This window comes from Paramisgurnus dabryanus, chromosome 6, assembly GCF_030506205.2.
Source record: "Paramisgurnus dabryanus chromosome 6, PD_genome_1.1, whole genome shotgun sequence".
In the NCBI taxonomy this organism is placed as follows: Eukaryota; Metazoa; Chordata; class Actinopteri; order Cypriniformes; family Cobitidae; genus Paramisgurnus; species Paramisgurnus dabryanus.
The window spans coordinates 34,247,668-34,266,424 of record NC_133342.1 but is presented as its reverse complement, the minus strand read 5'-3'; the positions used below and the strand labels follow the sequence as shown (position 1 = coordinate 34,266,424).

General features: G+C 37.3%; 2 protein-coding genes across 16 annotated transcripts in view; one reads left to right on the top strand and one right to left on the bottom strand.

Annotated features, from left to right (window-relative positions):
- LOC135767353 (NLR family CARD domain-containing protein 3-like) overlaps window positions 1–18,757 on the bottom strand; it is a 205,292-nt gene that overhangs the window by 131,095 nt on the left and 55,440 nt on the right. The window lies entirely within an intron of this gene.
- Window positions 1,347–12,752, top strand: LOC135767401 (interferon-induced protein 44-like). Its single transcript, XM_065277101.2, has 8 exons — window positions 1,347–1,464; window positions 4,509–5,001; window positions 5,121–5,172; window positions 5,289–5,484; window positions 5,569–5,721; window positions 11,499–11,670; window positions 11,950–12,050; window positions 12,328–12,752. The coding sequence occupies exons 2-8, from the start codon at window positions 4,518–4,520 to the stop codon at window positions 12,532–12,534; spliced, it is 1,365 nt and encodes a 454-aa protein (XP_065133173.1). The 5' UTR covers window positions 1,347–1,464; window positions 4,509–4,517; the 3' UTR covers window positions 12,535–12,752.

Here is an 18,757-nt window from a genome sequence, read left to right as displayed (position 1 = left end):
TTTGTTAATGTTAACATGAGGTAAAAATTAACCTTTCACAATGTGTGTAACACAGATCTAGATAGGTCACAGAGGAAGTAAAATGTTGCAATATTCAATGGACACTGATATCAGGTTGGATTTGTGCCATTAATTTAGTAAACAACATTCGTACAGTATTTATTGATCAATAAAATATGCTTTTTATGACACTGCAACATTTTTGTTCTACATAAAATCATCCTACATAACGTAAAGAATATTGTGAAAATATAATCTTGATATCTTTATTATTGATTGAGTAAGATCATATGGAAGCCCATTTCCGCCACATAAGAAAAAAATTATGCTCTGATAAATCATAATTATGAGTTTAAAAGTCGAAATTATGAGTTTAAAAGTCGAAATTATGAGTTTAAAAGTCGAAATTATGAGTTTAAAAGTCGAAATTATGAGATAAAAAGTCAAAATTATGAGATAAAAAGTCATAATTATGAGATAAAAAGTCAAAATTATGATTTTAAAAGTCATAATTATGAGATAAAAAGTCAAAATTATGACTTTAAAAGTCATAATTATGAGATGATAAAAAGTCGAAATTATGAGTTTAAAAGTCAAAATTATGAGATAAAAAGTCATAATTATGACTTTTTATCTCATAATTATGACTTTTAAACTCATAATTTCGACTTATGATCTCATAATTATGACTTTTAAAGTCATAATTTCGACTTTTTATCTCATAATTATGACTTTTAAAGTCATAATTTCGACTTTTTATCTCATAATTTCGACTTTTAAACTCATAATTTCGACTTTTTATCTCATAATTTCGACTTTAAAAGTCATAATTTCGACTTTAAAAGTCATAATTATGAGATAAAAAGTCATAATTTCAACTTTTTATCATCTCCTAAGTATGACTTTTTATCTCATAATTATGACTTTTAAAGTCATAATTTCGATTTTTTTTATCTCATAATTTTGACTTTTAAACTCATAATTTCGACTTTTTATCTCATAATTATGACTTTAAAAGTCATAATTTCGACTTTTTATCTCATAATTATGACTTTAAAAGTCATAATTTCGACTTTTAAAGTCATAATTATGATTTATCAGAACGTGATTTTTTTTCTTATGTGGCGGAAATGGGCTTCCATAGGCAGTGGGCATGAAATGAAAGTAATGAAATAGTAAATCAAGACTTTAACATCAAGTCTTTAACTTCATTTACAATTCTGTGTAAAATACACACTGTAAAGTTTCAATTTAGACACTTAAGATACTTTTCGGTCGCACGTGTTGTTATAAAACAACGCTTCTCTTTTTTCTTGACGTATTGTAAAACGGTCCCTTGCATTTCTTTAGAAACGAAAGTAGGCTGGATGTGACGTTGCGCGCGCGGGCACAGAGCGTGAAAGAAGAAAGGCAAAAAAAAAAAAAAAAGAAGAAAGGCAAACGAACTTAACGCCCTGGTCCAAGGTAAGCACCGTTATTTGTGATTTTATTTCTCTGTTTTGCATTCGCTATTCCAGTCAAAATGAATATAATCTGGGCCATTCAGGCGATATACATGGACATGAGGTAAAAAGGAACAACCTTTCACAATGTGTGTATAATAAGATCTAGGGCTGGATAGGTCACAGAGGAAGTCGCGATATGCAATGGACACAGAGTAAATCATTATACAACATTATATAACTTTATTTCTGTAACAAGACATTAAAGTTCAACATTTCTCCACTAAGTGGAGCCGTCGTCCTACATTGCTCGGCTAAAAGAAGATTTTCGGGTGGTGTCCACCGAGTTTTTTGTGTTTAATGGCAGTTGACAAACCAGGTTTTGATAGGATGGAGTGTGAATACATAGGATGGAAAGAAAAATAATACTAGCTACCAAAATAAGAAAAAAAAAACTATTAAATAAATAAATAAATTAATTGAATAAATCCCTTACATTATGTATATGAAACTTTTATATCCCAATAAAAATGGGCAGTACTCTTTTTCCAGAGCACTTGAAATAAATCTTTAATTGCTTATTGAACTTTATATCCCCTTAGTTCTTCCACAAGTTGAGCTCGTTCACTTTATCCCTCACAGTGAACAAGCACATGCTTCACTGTTTCTGCCACCCCACAATGGAATGGATGCACCCGTCTGTCTCACTGTTTCCTGTCATGTGTACTGTAAATAAAAATGTAACCCAGCAAACACAGAACGTTCCCCTAACGTTAGTTTTTGGTTATATTTTGGTTATTTTTTTGGGAACCAAATAATAACATTCTGGGAACGTTCTTTTTAGGTTTTATTTTTTGCAACCATAAAATAACATTCCCATAACGTTGCAGGGTGGTTATTTTTAAATAACCTAAAAATAACTTATACAGAACGTTATTTTTTTGTTATTTTTTGGTTATTTTTTGGGAACCATAAAATAACGTTCCCATAACGTTGCTGGGTGGTTATTTTTAAAATAACCTAAAAATAACTTATACCTAACGTTCTCTAATGGTTATTTTTTGGTTATGTTTTTTTTTAGGAAATTAAGTAAAAGCATAATTAAACCCATTATTTCTGAAGTGAGCACGTCTGTTATGCGCGTGCTCCTCTGCACGCGTTTACCTCGCTTTTCACGAGCACCCGCTTTCTCTTGTACGCGAATTCGCATAATTTAAAAAATAACGGTCGTTAACGGTTTTCTTTCCTCAGAGACATCCCAGCTAACAGAAAAAAGTTCTAAGAACGTTCCCTGAAAGTTCCCAAGGTTCCCAAAAACGTTCTGCCAACGGAAAAAGTGTCCAGTTTTCTTGACGTTCTAAGAACGTTTTTGTGTTGTCTGAACGTTAGAGGAATGTTACATTTTACCATTTTTAAACGTTATGACAATGTCATGTTTTAATGTTCACACAATGTTTAAAACAACAACTGTTTATTATATTGACTTGTTTGACTGTTATGTAAATGATAGAGAAACATTGCATTTTAATATTTTATAAAACATTATTTCTGAATGTTCAGTAAAATTATTGCTGTAGAAAACACAATTCACTTATTAGGTTTAGATGTTGATGTTTTGTTTAATTTTAAGTCACCATTATTGTGATTAGTGTTTGTTTTAGTTGGACACTTGACTTTTTGCTTGCTTGTTTATTCTCTGGTTGTGTTAACTTTGTGTTAATACACCACATTTGGTATGAACATGTACAGTTAATAGTGTAATTCTGTGGTAGTTGGTACATAATAGTAAAGATCATCACCTAATTAGTTTACCAATCAAAAGTTTATTTTCTGTCAATGATGTAAATGAGATCCTGCACTTTCATTGCACATCAAAAACTTTTGATTAGTAAATTAATTAGGTGATGATCTTGACCATTATGTACCAACTACCACAGAACTACACTATTAACTTTAAATGTCATAATAAATGTGGTGTATTAACACAAAGTTAACACAACCAGAGAATAAACAAGCAAGCAAAAAGTCAAGAGTCAATAGTCCAACTAAAACAAACACTAATCACAATAATGGTGACTTAAAATTAAATTAAACAAAACATCAACATCTAAGCCTAATAAGTGAATTGTGTTTTCTACAGCAATAAATTTACTGAACATTCAGAAATAATGTTTTAGAGTATAACGGTTTTAAAATAATATAATGTAATGTTTCTCTGTCATTTACATAACAAGCAAAAAAGTTTTTAAAATATACAAAACGGGTGTTTGCAAGAACATAAAACATAACATTGTCATAAGGTTTGAAAATGCTAGAATGTAACATTCCTCTAATATTCACACAGCCAAGAAATGTTTTTAAAACGTTAAAAAAACTGGACACTTTTTATGTTGGGATAACTTTTTTGGGAACTTTAGGAACTTTCAAGGAACGTCCTTAGAATTTTTTCTGTTACTGTGGATTCACACCAGCCGCGGAAGAGGCGGCAAGCGCGGATGATTTACATGTTAAGTCAATGCAAACACGCGATTAGGCATCCTGCGGCGCGGTACACGCGGTAGCCGCGGCGCGGATGTCGCGGAACGCGCGGAAGGCGCGGGGCGTTCCGCGCGTTCCGCGCAAATTGAGCGTTGCCGCGGGAAACGCGCAAGTTCAAAAATCTGAACTTTGGCGGAATTCCGCGCCGCGTTAACCAATCAGGAGCTTGCTGTAGTAGTGACGTGATCACAGGAAGCGAGCGGAGTGGTGTAGTCTCCGCGGAGTCGCAGAAGCCCCTCCCATGACGCGGATTTCCGCGTGAATTTCTCGAATGACTAGAATTTCACGCGCGGCGTTCACGCGCGGATTAAGCGAGTAAACTCAAAATGTTCAAGCGGCAAACTGGACGCGGTTCACGCGTTTTTGCCGCCTCTTCCGCGGCTGGTGTGAACCTACAGTTAGCTGGTGTACTACAGTTGAATTAGAAGTTAAATGTATCTTGCATGTTGACATCTTGATTATGGGTGGGGGGGAAATGTATATGCTGCACTTATGTAAAACAAATATTTTCAAATTGCTTACTTTTAGGTCATCATCATGAGCACATCCATCACATCCAGGTTGTCCGATTGGCAGAAGAAGAAGCTGCGATCAATACTGAACCATGCCAACATCAGCCTGCTGTTTAAAGCCAGCGTGCATGGTTACAGTACCACTACTTTCCACCAAAAGTGTAACAGACAGGGACCCACTGTTGTTGTTGCTTACAATAACTCTGGTTATGTTTTTGGAGCTTACACTAGCAAAGATTATGGTCAGACAGGCCAGAACGTTGTAGATGAGAAAGCTTTTCTCTTCAGTTATAATGACAACAAAGTGAAAGCAGATCCAATGCGTGTGGTCAGTGGAAATCCTCAGTATGCTTTTACTGATTCAGGTCCACACTTTGGCTCTTTAGTGTTTCTTTATAACAACACGGCCACAGTCTACAGTAATCCTGCTGGGCAATACCAGTTTGATCCACTGCTGATGCATGGGAATGATTTACAGCTGGTTGAGTGTGAGGTGTACAGGGTGGAGGGTGAGTATATTTTGACCAAATTACATGATTTATTTAATCAGAAAAAGACTATAATGATGTTTTCTGTTATTGTATGTGTGAATACTGTAGTTTTTTGTTCTGGTCTGTGTTTTCACCAGACTGTGGAGCTCTTATGGAGAAACCATGGAGAAATGTCCAGTGGAACGCTGAGTTAGTCAAACTTAATATTTTCTTCAAAAACATTCAGAGTTACTTTACATTGTTGTTTTAGGTCCACATCATTTAACCGATTGCTTCAGTTTAATTTGATTCATAATGTTTATTAGGAGAAGGAAGGGACTCCTGGGCACTATTTCTGAGTGGAAGCCTTCTTTTAGCTCAGTGAAACAGGCTCGGATTTTAATGGTGGGCCCTGTTGGTGCCGGCAAATCAAGTTTCTTCAACTCCATCAACTCTGTATTTAAAGGTTATGTGAGCGGTCAGGCCAACACTGGCACTGCTGGCTCCAGTTTAACTACTCAGGTAAAGGTGCTTTGGATAAAAGTGTCTGCTTACTGTAATAATTTGATGCAGGTTTAACAGTAAACAGTAATATTTGTGTCATAGTTTCGTACCTACAGCATAAAACCAACCTGCAGTGTAACTCATATTCCATTCGCACTGTGTGACACGATGGGTCTGGAGGAGGGATTGAACGCCGGGCTGGATCTAGATGATTTTTCTAATATTTTGAGAGGTCACGTTCAAGACAGGTATCAGGTGAGAACTTTTGAACTAGACACATCTAGTGTTTGTTTGAAGTCTGATATTAAATGTGTTCTCAGTTTGTCACACCTCAGAAAAATTTGATATTAACCACCCAGCCAAATTTGATTGACTAAAAAAATCTTTGAAAATCATGCAGGATTCTTGTCACCTAATCGTTGAGGGCCAGTAACTAATTACTAGTAATAATATTATAAGGCTCTAGAGTGCGACCAATTTGCGACCAAATTTTTTTATGGAGCGACTTGACAGAAAAAAGTCTCTGCAAGTCTCCCTGCGGTTTGACAACAGACACTCATTGGCCCTCATTTATCAAAAGTGCGTACACCAAAATTCCAGCGTACACCTGGCGTACACCCAAAACCACGGTGACTTTGAGATTTATCAATATGGACGTTGGCGTACGGTACGCTCAAATCCTACGCCTGCTCAGGAGGTGGTGTACGCAAATTTTGAGTAAGTGCAGAAATGCGGAAACACTTCCTAACACCACAAAACGCACTGACAAACTAAAATATATGATATATTATGACCCACTGTAAAAAAACAAAACATAATAATTACAAACTTCAGTGTTTATTTTTATGCAACATGGACTTAATGTTTAATTTGAGAGACTTTACCAAAGCATTTGATTTGTATGCATATGTATTCCTTCAGTTGAGAGCCTGGGCACTTTACCTGACGTTTCAGGGCAAAGCATGTGAGCGGAGCCTTGAGCGGTGCGGTAATATTACCATCAAAGCGCCTTTCTAAAAAGTCCGCTCGCTCAGCACCGCTCGTTGAACCCAGAACGCCCTTTGATGTAAAGTAAAAATCAAAGTTAAGATTGGACAGGAAGAAAACATTAAAAGGAAGTGCGGAGAGACTGTAAAAGTTAGCAAATATTCATCCTGGAATCTGAAGCGGCACATTGCAAGAAAGCACAAGGATGTGCTACGAAAACATGGTAATAATGCATCAAAAGGTAAGCTAGTTACATACCATTCGATGATAAATAAATAGCTACACAAGAATAGGTAAGGTAAAATGCTTGTGTTGAATGGAACCATAAATCCGATCATGATGACATGCGGACAAAATCATGGCCACGAATTATCTTTTATGCTATATTATGGACACTTCTTTTTCTTATTTAGTCTAAAGTATGGCCATAAATATAAAATTCGTTCCCAATATTCAACAGTTTGTTCCTTGGGATTAATTATTATAATATTTCGTCATTACTATTAGGCTACAATTATTATTACTTAAAATTATGAATTAGCCTAGTAAAACATGTGGATGTCGTGGAAACAGATTGTTAATTTGAATTATACACGGAGCTCCGTATGAAACTGGATCTTAGCTAACAAACAACTGTATGTAAATACAGAAAACCACACTACAAAAGTTACTACATCATTTTAAAATATTATTTTAAAAAAACTTAACCGAACCATTAAGCAGACATATAATTTAGATGTAAGCAACAGTAAATAATAATAATAATAATAATCAATAATTATTATTCTAAATATCAATTAAGCGTCATTAATAATAAAAATAATAATACAAATATTACAAAATGTCATGCAATTATTAATGTGTCTTTAATCCCGCTCTTTAAACTCCCAAATAAAACAATTTTGTTTCTTTCCACTTCCCCGGTTTGTCTTCTTTGCCGTCTTCCATGTGTCAATGTCGTAAAATGAGGGCGTGGGGGAGGTGGAGACTTGAATTTATATGGGCGTGTTATTCTAATGACGATCGTTTTCACCGCAGCATTTATGAAGGGCAGGTATTGCGTACACCTGAATATCAACGGTACGCACAGTTTCATAAATCAGGCGGTGAGAGGAGTGTAAGCATAATCTTACGCCAACATATACGCCCGTTTCTACGCAAGAATGATAAATGAGGGCCATTAGGTCCATGTCGTGGTCTAAACCGGCCATTCCCAAACTGTGGTCCGCGGACCACTAGTGGTCCGTGAGGGTACTGCAGGTGGTCCGTGTAAAGGCAAAATAAGAATATGTATATTTTGAGAATATGCTGTGTTGTGCTTGAACGAGTTCATTGAACAAAAGTTGAAAGTGAACTGAACGTACTGTATTACTACCTGATGAACGTTACTGTGAACTCGTTGATTCTGGTGCCTGTGAACGGCACGCTCTTTCAGTTAAACGTCGTTCAATAGGGTGCCAGATTTCTATATTCTTCCAGGCGAAAATCCGACTAAAACACACTGTAAACAGGCCTTAATGTGTAGCGGAAAAACACCCAATCTGGCAACACTGCCACCAGTTACCCTGCAAGTAAGCCTACGATGGACCTTTATGGGCCCACTTAGGGCTAGTCTAAGGGCCCCGCACAGGTTTGCTCATTGGCAAAACGTTGGCCCTTTAGCGCTGGCCCTGCGCGGGCAGCCCTCACTTAGCCCCCAGGAAGCCCTCATACACAAAAATCCCCAGAGTTAAATGAACACTGCTGGATGTATATATTGTCCCATCTTACAGAGTGTTAAAAAGTAACAATGAAGCAGAATTAAAAGCTCAGCTATCCTCTTTCTCAACATCTCTGTCTGAAATCTAAAATTGCATTTCACATCTTACTTGTAGAGTAATTTTCTTAACTTATGTTAAGATGTTGGCTGTTTCATTTAAAGTCACCATTATTGTGATCAGTGGTTGTTTTAATTGGACTTTGACTCTTGACCATTGGATTGTTAGTGTTTTCTGGCTGCTTTATCTAAGTGTGTTTAAAACACATGTTATAGCAAAGAAAAGGCAATAGTAATTGAATATTGATGGTTGGTATATAAACATCAAACGTAATCATTTAATGAACAGATTTATTAATATAGTTTTCCCCCTTATCAGAAGCATCATTTTCTGTTAATAATGAAATACTACAGTGTAAGGTCCAGAACTCTCATAGCAGTTAATTATTCTGAAGGATTTTGATAGTTTGCACATAAACATTAACCGCTGAATAATGTAGATGCACAGACATCAAAAATCAGAGTATGAATCTCAACAATGGTGACAAAGAAAATGGTAATAAAGGTCATTATTTATTCATGCTGCAGTGCATTCTGGGAGTTCTGGATGAGATTTGTAATTTGTTGATACCCAGCATGCATTGCAGCATGAAGCTTTTCATTTTATTGTCACCACCATTGTGATTCATACTCTAATTCTGGATATTTGTGTGTCTACATTGTAGAGCAGTTAATTTTGAGTGTCAGTGTTTCAAAATTCTTCAGAAAGACAAACTGCTAAGAGAGAGCTGGATCTCATACTATAGTATCACATTGTCAGAGATAGAACCTTCTGATAAGTGTGCAAATAATAAATTAATACATACGTTTTTATATGATGATATTAAGACTTTATTTACTGAACTGACCACCACCAAAGTATCGCACTCTGCCATAACAAACATGTCTTAAACACACAAAGTTATAGCAATCAAATAATTGAACAATGTCAGAGTCACGAGTCAAGTTTAACTAAATCAAACACTGATCACAATAGTGGTGACTTTAAATGAAACAAAATCTACACCTAAAGTAAGAAAATGACTCTACCAATAAGATGTAAAAATGCAATTTTAGGTTTCAGACAGAGATGGTGAGAGAGAGGATAACAGCGCTTTTAATTCTGCTTCATTGTTACTTTTTAACACTCTGTAAGATTGGGACAATATATACATCCAGCAGTGTTCATTAAACTCCGGGGATTTCTCTATGTGAGGGCTTCCTGGGGGCTAAGTGAGGGCTGCCCATGCAGGGCCAGCGCTAAGGGGCCAACGTTTTGCCAGTGAGCAAACCTGTGCGGGGCCCTTAGGCTATGCCCATACAGGCCCATCGTAAGCTTACTTGCAGGGTAGTGTTCACCAGTCACGCTGCATGCGTCATCAAAACAACACAGGCTGCTGAAATTCCTGCCGCGCCACTCAAATAGTTTAACATTAAATAACATAATATTTGTCTTAAATCGTTAACGATTAACATAGGCTGCTAACGCATATTCTGGATCTTGAAATAGACTCTGACTAAGCTCACGCTTAGCCGTGCACGTGTGCTGTGCAATACCTGCGAGTTGTCATACATGCAATGCCTCGCAGCCTTCTCGCCCCGGGGTGCGACCCCCACCCAGCTAGCCTATCAAGGTATGTGTAAGCAAATACAAAAATTAAAAGACAGTCAATGCTTATGTAAACCCTGGTTGGATAAGGATTTAAAGTTGGATATGAAGATGAAATCTGATGCATTTAGCTTCAGTGTTAAAACTTATGAAATAATTGCTGTCTGTGGTTCTATATGGGCTATAATGGCAATAATTAAAAAAATAATAATATGGGGAAAAAGAACTATAAATTAGTTCATTTTTGGAACTGTGAACTAGTTCAAAATTTTGAAATATGAACTGAACTAGTTCATTTTAAAATTTGTGAACTGTGAACTGAACTAGTTCATGTAGAAAGTGAACTTTCCCAACATTGAGAATATGTATATAAGTAATATTGATATAAATTTTAAATTAAATTGTCAAGTTATTGTGTGATTACTAAAATAAGCCATTGGCGCTCGGCCGTGACATTCAAATTCAGTGCCGTACAAAATGGATTGGTGTATGAATATGTGGCAGCTGTTTTGTGCAGTAAACTTTCTTTTAAGAAACCTGTTGTACTGATCTGATGACCAGTTATAGTTTTAGTGCTAGTAAGACTATTTAGATGTGCAGATTAATTCAGGACTTTGTGTAAACATATTTTATGATGAGTATTATGAGGTTGTTCGCGAAAATTCTTGATTACAAATAGTGGTCCACACACACAAAAAGTTTGAAAACCCCTGGTCTAAACCCCTGGTCCAGAAATTCCTGTACGTCAGTGATGCGTGGGTCAATATATAAACAACCTGCACCCAACCTGATAAACATTTGAAATATATCAGTGTGTGTATGAATATATATAAACTTTTTGATATTGATATTTATGATATTCGGTAACACTTTATTTCGATAGTCCACTTTAGACATTTTACTGATTATAAGAAACTTTGCAACTACTTATCAACTACTTATCAACTACCAATCTTTAGATAATTAGTAAACTGTCTGCTTAATATTTACTAACACTTGATTGCGATGATATCTCAACAGACATTCAACTGTCTAGAAGTATCTTTGCATGTGCATGTCAACTTATTCCACTAACCCAAACCTCTTCCCTAACCCCAACCCTTACAGTCTACTAATACTCTAATGACAGTTAGTTGACGTATAGTTGCAAATTATTGAAAGTTAGTTGACATGTAGTTGCAAAGTTATTTTTAGTTAGTAGAATGTCTAAAGTGGACTATCAAAATAAAGTGTAACCTGATATTCTAATTATATGACCAGCACCTGTACATCTACAAACCTGAACAGATGCTTGCGATTGTATTAGGGGCGGGGCCATGTTCAGTTGCTCCAGTATACCACTGAGCCACCGTTTTAGCCCTGCTTAAATAATCCTGAACACAGAAATGTGGAAAAACTTTTTATAACACCACAATTCAGTATATAGTATTTGTATTGTGTTTCAACAATACATTTCTAGCATTTATTATGTGTTTAGAAACAATTCTCTAAATGACTTTACACAGACTTTAACAGATATTTGACTTGCCAGTTACGTATGATAATAAATAAAAGAAAAATATGAGAGAAAAAGATTAACATTAATGCCTCAGAAAATATTTTAGTAGTTTGGGTATAATTGTATTTTCTTTGTTTTTGTAGTTTAATCCATCAATGCCTATCCAGCCAGGCATGCCTCATTTCATTAACTCCCCTGGCTTAAAGGATAAGATTCATTGTGTTGTATATGTCATCGATGCCTGCAAAGTTAAGATTCTCTCTGACAAAATGATCGACAAGTTTGCAGTTTTCAGAAGGAAAGCCAACCAGCTGAGTGAGTTAACTATATCTTAAACTAAAACTTAGTCATTATTTACTCAACCTAATTTCATTTGAACCCCCATTTTCTTTTTTACTCTTCAGAACCCAAACAGCTCTTTTAAAAAATTTGCTTTTGGGTTCTGAAGAACAAATTAAGACAATGTGTGGTCAAACAACATGAGAGTAAATAATGAGAAAGTTTTCATTTTTGGGTGAACTATCCCTTTAACTACAACTGAGTCTTGGGCTTGATTTAAAATGACATGTATTTTGTGGTTTTGGTGTTCTTCAGACGTTCCTCAGCTGGTCCTGCTGACTAAGGTGGATGAAGCGTGCCCATTTGTGGCAGAGGACCTGAAGAACGTCTATCAGAGTCATTACATTAACAGAATGGTAAGCTTTGTGCTCGGTGTTCTGGGGCCTCATTTATAAAGCCTGCGTACGCACAGATTTGATCGTAAAGTTCAAGTTCATTTCTGATTTATAGATTTGAAAGGGGTATGCGCGTTTTCTGCGTGTACGTTCAGTTTATGAATCACACGTACGCATTTTTGTTAAATGATCGTAAGATCAAATTTAGGATGGTTTTTACGCAGCATTTTATAAATAAGGCCCCGGGTCTGATGATGTTTCTGAGTGTTGATTCTGATGAATATATTGTGTGTGACAGATGCAGGAGGTGAGCGCTCAGCTTGGGGTTTCTCTTTCTGCTGTGGTCCCAGTAAAGAATTACAGCAAAGAAGTTGATATAGAGCCGCAAAATGACATCTTGCTTCTGACCGCTGTTATTCAGATGCTCAGAGCAGCTGAGGGATACTTTGATGATTATGACAACGTGGTGGAAAAGTCTGTCTATCAAGTCATTTCAACAAAATAATGTCTTAAATCACCGGGATCTCTGTTTTACAGTACCAATATGCTGTTAAAAAATGTGTTATGTTTAGCGCATATTAAAGGAATAGTCTACCCTTTTGCTATATTAAACTATGTTATTACCTCAACTTAGACAAACTAATACATATCTATCTTTTTTCAATGCGTTCACTCTACAGCGCGTTGTGAATGTGTTAGCATTTATACTCTAACAGAGATACAGCTGCCACCTTAAGCATCTACTATAATCTGCCTCTTAAAGGAGTAGTCTACCCTTTTGCCATATTAAACTATGTTATTACCTCAACCTAGACTAATTAATACATACCTATCTTTTTTCAATGCGTGCACTGTACAGCGCGTTGTGAATGTGTTAGCATTTAGCCTAGCCCCATTCATTCCTATGGTTCCAAACAGGGAAGCCACCGAACACTTCTGTGTTTTCCCTATTTACATGAGGAGTTATACCAGTAAGTTTGGTGCCACAAAATAAAACTTTTTTGGTACCATAGGAGTGAATGGGGCTAGGCTAAATGCTAACACATTCACAACGCGCTGTACAGTGCACGCATTGAAAAAAGATAGGTATGTATTAATTAGTCTAGGTTGAGGTAATAACATAGTTTAATATGGCAAAAGGGTAGACTATTCCTTTAAGAGGCAGATTATAGTAGATGCTTAAGGTGGCAGCTGTATCTCTGTTAGAGTATTATAAGGTTATTTCTCTTTGCTTGTTACTCTGAAAATGCAAATAATAAAATAAAACCACATGATGTTCAAATGTCCAAAGCTTTATTTTTTGCTTATGGAAACTAATATTGGAGTTTCTCTGACTGCTGTTGTCCCAGTGAAGAACAACAGCCAGGAGGTTGGGTATGAACATCCTGCTATTAAATGCCTTGAATCATATTCTCAGAGCTGCTGAGGGATACTTTGATGATCAGGGTAAAGATGCAGTATCTGTTTAAGTAGACAGAGTTAATACTGTACCAGATCTCCCAGATAGCAAAATTGCTGTGGCCCAGATCTGGTTCACATCTGACACCTTCATCTGGCCCACCTTTGGCATGGAATGATGGCACTTGAGCGCACGTAGGAGTTTTCCTTACTCAAACATGTTCTGAGGGCAGAAAGAATGTGATTGGTTCACAAAAACGACCAATCAAAATGCTCGTTACTGGTTTAAGCCCTCAGCGGAGCCTCCAAGGCAGCTTCTGCAGTGAAGCAGTTCGAGCTCACCGTTGGTCAGATGAGTAGCGCAGATATGGTTAGATAGGAATGAGACTGTTTTTGAATTCAGCTCGAAACGTTTCGAGTATTTAAGTGACGCGTTTTCACGTGTCCGTGGCACGACTTTCTTTTTCGTGCCAGTTTCACGTATTGGTTACTCAATTGTTTTTCCTATTTTCTTACCATTGTCGCTTGGGATTGGGGTTAGAACAACTTTCTGTTACATAAAATGACATCCTCACCCTAACCCAACTCTAACCCCAACTCCAAGCAAGAACAATTTAATTTTCTGACAAATAAATGTGTAAACAATGTCATTTTAACCCAAACCCAACTTTATCCTCGCGCGAGAATAGTTTAAAAATGTGACGAAAACCACAAATCTAACCCCAATCCCAATCGACAATGGTTTGAAAAAAGGAAAAAAAATTGAGTAACCAATCCTTGAAACTGGCACGAAAAAGAAAGTCGTGCCACGGACACGTGAAAACGCGTCACTTAAATACTCGGAACGTTTCGAGCTGAATTCAAAAACAGTCTCATTCCTATCTTACCATATCTGCGCTACTCATCTGATCAACGGTGAGCTCGAACTGCTTCACTGCAGAAGCTGCCTTGGAGGCTCCGCTGAGGGCTTAAACCAGTAACGAGCATTTTGATTGGTCGTTTTTGTGAACCAATCACATTCTTTCTGCCCTCAGAACATGTTTGAGTAAGGAAAACTCCTATCTACCACTTGCGCGGTCCACCTCTTTTTTCCTGATCTTTACCACAAGCAAACCATAGAAACGCCACATGTCAGCCAAACACAAAGCAAATAAAGCAGATCTGGCCCAAATCTGGGTAATAGTTAATTTAAATTTTGTCCCAGATTCGGCCCAGATCCAACACCATTCTTTGTGGCCTTCACTGGCCCACACCTGGCATGGATTGATGGCACTTGTGTGGTCCACTCCTGTTTGACACGTCTCACCCACGAGCAAGCCAGAGTGATGCCACAAACAGAGTATTAATCTCAACCATGGTGACAATTCAATTAAAAACTTCATGCTGCAATGCATGCTGGGTATTAACAAATTACAAATCTCATTCAGGACTCCCAGCATGCACTGCGACATGGATAAATAATTCACTTTTTACAATTTTCTTTGTCACCATGGTTGAGATTCATAGTCTGATTCTTGATGTTTGTACGTCCCAAATATACAACGGTTATTTTTTGCCAAAATTTCTAAAACTCCTTAATGACAAACTGCTGTGAAAGTGCTGGATCTCATATACAACATTGACAGAAAATAAACTTTTGTAAATCCTTTACTTATATTATGATTTTTACCATTATATACTAACACCACAGAATTGCACTGTTGACTTTGCACTACCATATCAAATGTGTTTTTTACTCACAAAGTAAGGTAACCAGGAAAAAATGGAGAAGTCAATGGTCCAACTAAAACAAACACCAATCACAATAATGGTGACTTAAAATTAAACAAAGCATCAACATCTAAACCTAATAAGTGAATTGTGTTTTCTACAGCAATATTTTTACTGAACATTCAGAAATAATGTTTTATAACAGTATTAAAATAATAAAATGCAATTTTTCTCTATCATTCACATAACAAGCAAAAAAGTCAATATAAAAAACAGTTGTTGTTTTAAACATTGTGTTAACATTTAAATAGGACATTCATAATGTTTGACAATGGTAAAATGTCTAACGTTCAGACAACACAGAAATGTTCTTAGAATGTCAAGAAAACTGGACACTTTTTATGTTGGCAGAAAGTTTTTGGGAACGTTGGGAACTTTCAGGGAACGTTCTTAGAACTTTTCTCTGTTAGCTGGGTATTTGGATCACTTCAGACTCACACACATATGAGCCGGTGCTTACTGTGCAATATCTTTGCCAAAACTGGCCCTGATGCGTCTTTATACAGCTGGGCCACATTTGCTACATCATATGTGGGCCACTTCAGATTCACACCAATATGAGCCGGTGCTTACTGTGCCATATCTTTGCCAAAACTGGCCCTGATGCATCTTTATACAGCTGGGCCACATTTACAGCATCATATATGGGCCACTTCCGACTCACACCCACATGAGTTGGTGCTTACTGTGCCACATGTTTGCCAAAACCGGGCCGGATATGTTTTAAAAGAACTGGGCCACATTTACTGCAACATATATGGGCCACTTTAGACACAAACCCACATGACCAGTGCTTACCGTGCCATATCGATGCCAAAACTGGCCCAGACATGTTTGTAAAGAGCTGGGCCACATTTGCTGCAACATGTGAGGGCCACATTTGTTTTTTTCCAAGATTAGCCCGTGACTGCTGTGCAGCATTTTTGCCAAAGGTGGTCCATATTTGTTGTTTGATATTTGGGCCATATTCACTATTTGTCGGATGGGCCACTTTTGGTTCATATTCAGATGACATGTTGCCGTGGGCACCACATTTTTGCCTTAAAAGGCCCACATATAATATGATATATTTGGCCCATTTTTGCTATTTTACATGTGAGCCACTTTAGGTTCACATCCCTTTTATTCGGGCCATAAGAAGGCCAGCAGTGTCGCATCTTTGCCTGAAGTGGCCCACATGTGCTTGCTATCTGGGCTGCACGTTGTATAGACATACAGATAAGGGCCTGGACCAACCGACCTAATATAGACATGATCTGCACGTCCTTCACGGGCTCCTCTTCTCAGCCGAAGCCCAGGCTCCGGCCTACTCCTCGGGCTTCTGTTCCTCCATCTGCCTCAGCTCTTTGCTGTATTGTGGCTCATAAAGGTGCAATGAGCAGCGGATTAGAGCATCACGCTTGCAAAATCACCCTCTTCTATGTCATATTGATTCACTTCCGCTGTTATTGTAACACAAAGTCTGGCTCGCTCCACAACGTCTGTTTAGCTTAGCTTAGCATAAAGATGGCGGCTGATCGTTTTTTTCGTCTGTGTTCGTATATTTTCGTAAGTCCCACCCACTGATCTGTAAAAGGTCTTTAGCGTGAGTGGGTCCCACCCATAGCCCCCACCCATATCCCCCACCTTGGAAAAATGAGGAATGAGTGTCTGTAGTCTTTCACACTCAACAGAGATACAGGATTTGCTTCTTTCAATGACGCAAAATGACGATTTTTACATCATTGAAAGAAGGAAGTGCCTCACTGAAATGAGTATTTCTCCCCTCTCAGGGGAAACTGAGGGAATGATGCAGACCATTTAAAAACATGACTGGGGTCCTAACGATACAAAGCTTAATGCAAATGGGTGAAGTTTCCCTTTAAATGCAGATGCAGTATTTGGAATTTCTTTTTTTTTTATTTCATTTAAATAGACAATATCATATGTTTCTTTAACTGTCTAGCTGTATACATTTTTTAACCTAGGAAAATTCTGAAATTCAGTTTAATTGACATGGGTCTGGGACTTACATTGGCTTTATAAAAAAGGGATCAAATGTGGATTATATGCATGTTTGCCCCTAAATACTTTAAGATGCATATGGGCTAATTTAGGTACATATATTAAGCCCATATGGGACCTAAAAAATGTTGTCTGGGTTTTACGATAGAATTCGAAAGTTGAAATGTATCTTGCACATTAGATTATTTTTAGTGATGCACCGATGTATTGGCAGCCGATATTTATCGGCTGATTTTGATGAATTTGAAACCATTAGCATATCTGCAATAGCACGAGAAAGGCCAATACCCAGATAGCAAGCACATGTGGGCCACTTCAGGCAAAGATGCGACACTGCTGGCCTTCTTATGGCCCGAATAAATGGGATGTGAACCTAAAGTGGCTCACATGTAAAATAGCAAAAATGGGCCAAATATATCATATTATATGTGGGCCTTTTAAGGCAAAGATGTGGTGCCCACGGCAACATGTCATCTGAATATGAACCAAAAGTGGCCCATCCGACAAATAGTGAATATGGCCCAAATATCAAACAACAAATATGGACCACCTTTGGCAAAAATGCTGCACAGCAGTCACAGGCTAATCTTGGAAAAAAACAAATGTGGCCCTCACATGTTGCAGCAAATGTGGCCCAGCTTTTTACAAACATGTCTGGGCCAGTTTTGGCATAGATATGGCACGGTAAGCACTGGTCATGTGGGTTTGTGTCTAAAGTGGCCCACATATGATGCAGTAAATGTGGCCCAGTTCTTTTAAAACATATCCGGCCCGGTTTTGGCAAACATGTGGCACAGTAAGCACCAACTCATGTGGGTGTGAGTCGAAAGTGTCCCATATATGATGCTCTAAATGTGGCCCAGCTGTATAAAGATGCATCAGGGCCAGTTTTGGCAAAGATATGGCACAGTAAGCACCGGCTCATATTGGTGTGAATCTGAAGTGGCCCACATATGATGTAGCAAATGTGGCCCAGCTGTATAAAGACGCATCAGGGCCAGTTTTGGCAAAGATATTGCACAGTAAGCACTGGCTCATATGTGTGTGAGTCTGAAGTGATCCAAATACCCAGCTAACAGAGAAAAGTTCTAAGAACGTTCCCTGAAAGTTCCCAACGTTCCCAAAAACTTTCTGCCAACATAAAAAGTGTCCAGTTTTCTTGACATTCTAAGAACATTTCTGTGTTGTCTGAACGTTAGAGGAAAGTTACATTTTACCATTGTCAAACATTATGAATGTCCTATTTAAATGTTAACACAATGTTTAAAACAACAACTGTTTTTTATATTGACTTTTTTGCTTGTTATGTCAATGATAGAGAAAAATTGCATTTTATTATTTTAATACTGTTATAAAACATTATTTCTGAATGTTCAGTAAAAATATTGCTGTAGAAAACACAATTCACTTATTAGGTTTAGATGTTAATGCTTTGTTTAATTTTAAGTCACCATTATTGTGATTGGTGTTTGTTTTAGTTGGACCATTGACTTCTCCATTTTTTCCTGGTTACCTTACTTTGTGTGTAAAAAACACATTTGTTTTGGTAGTGCAAA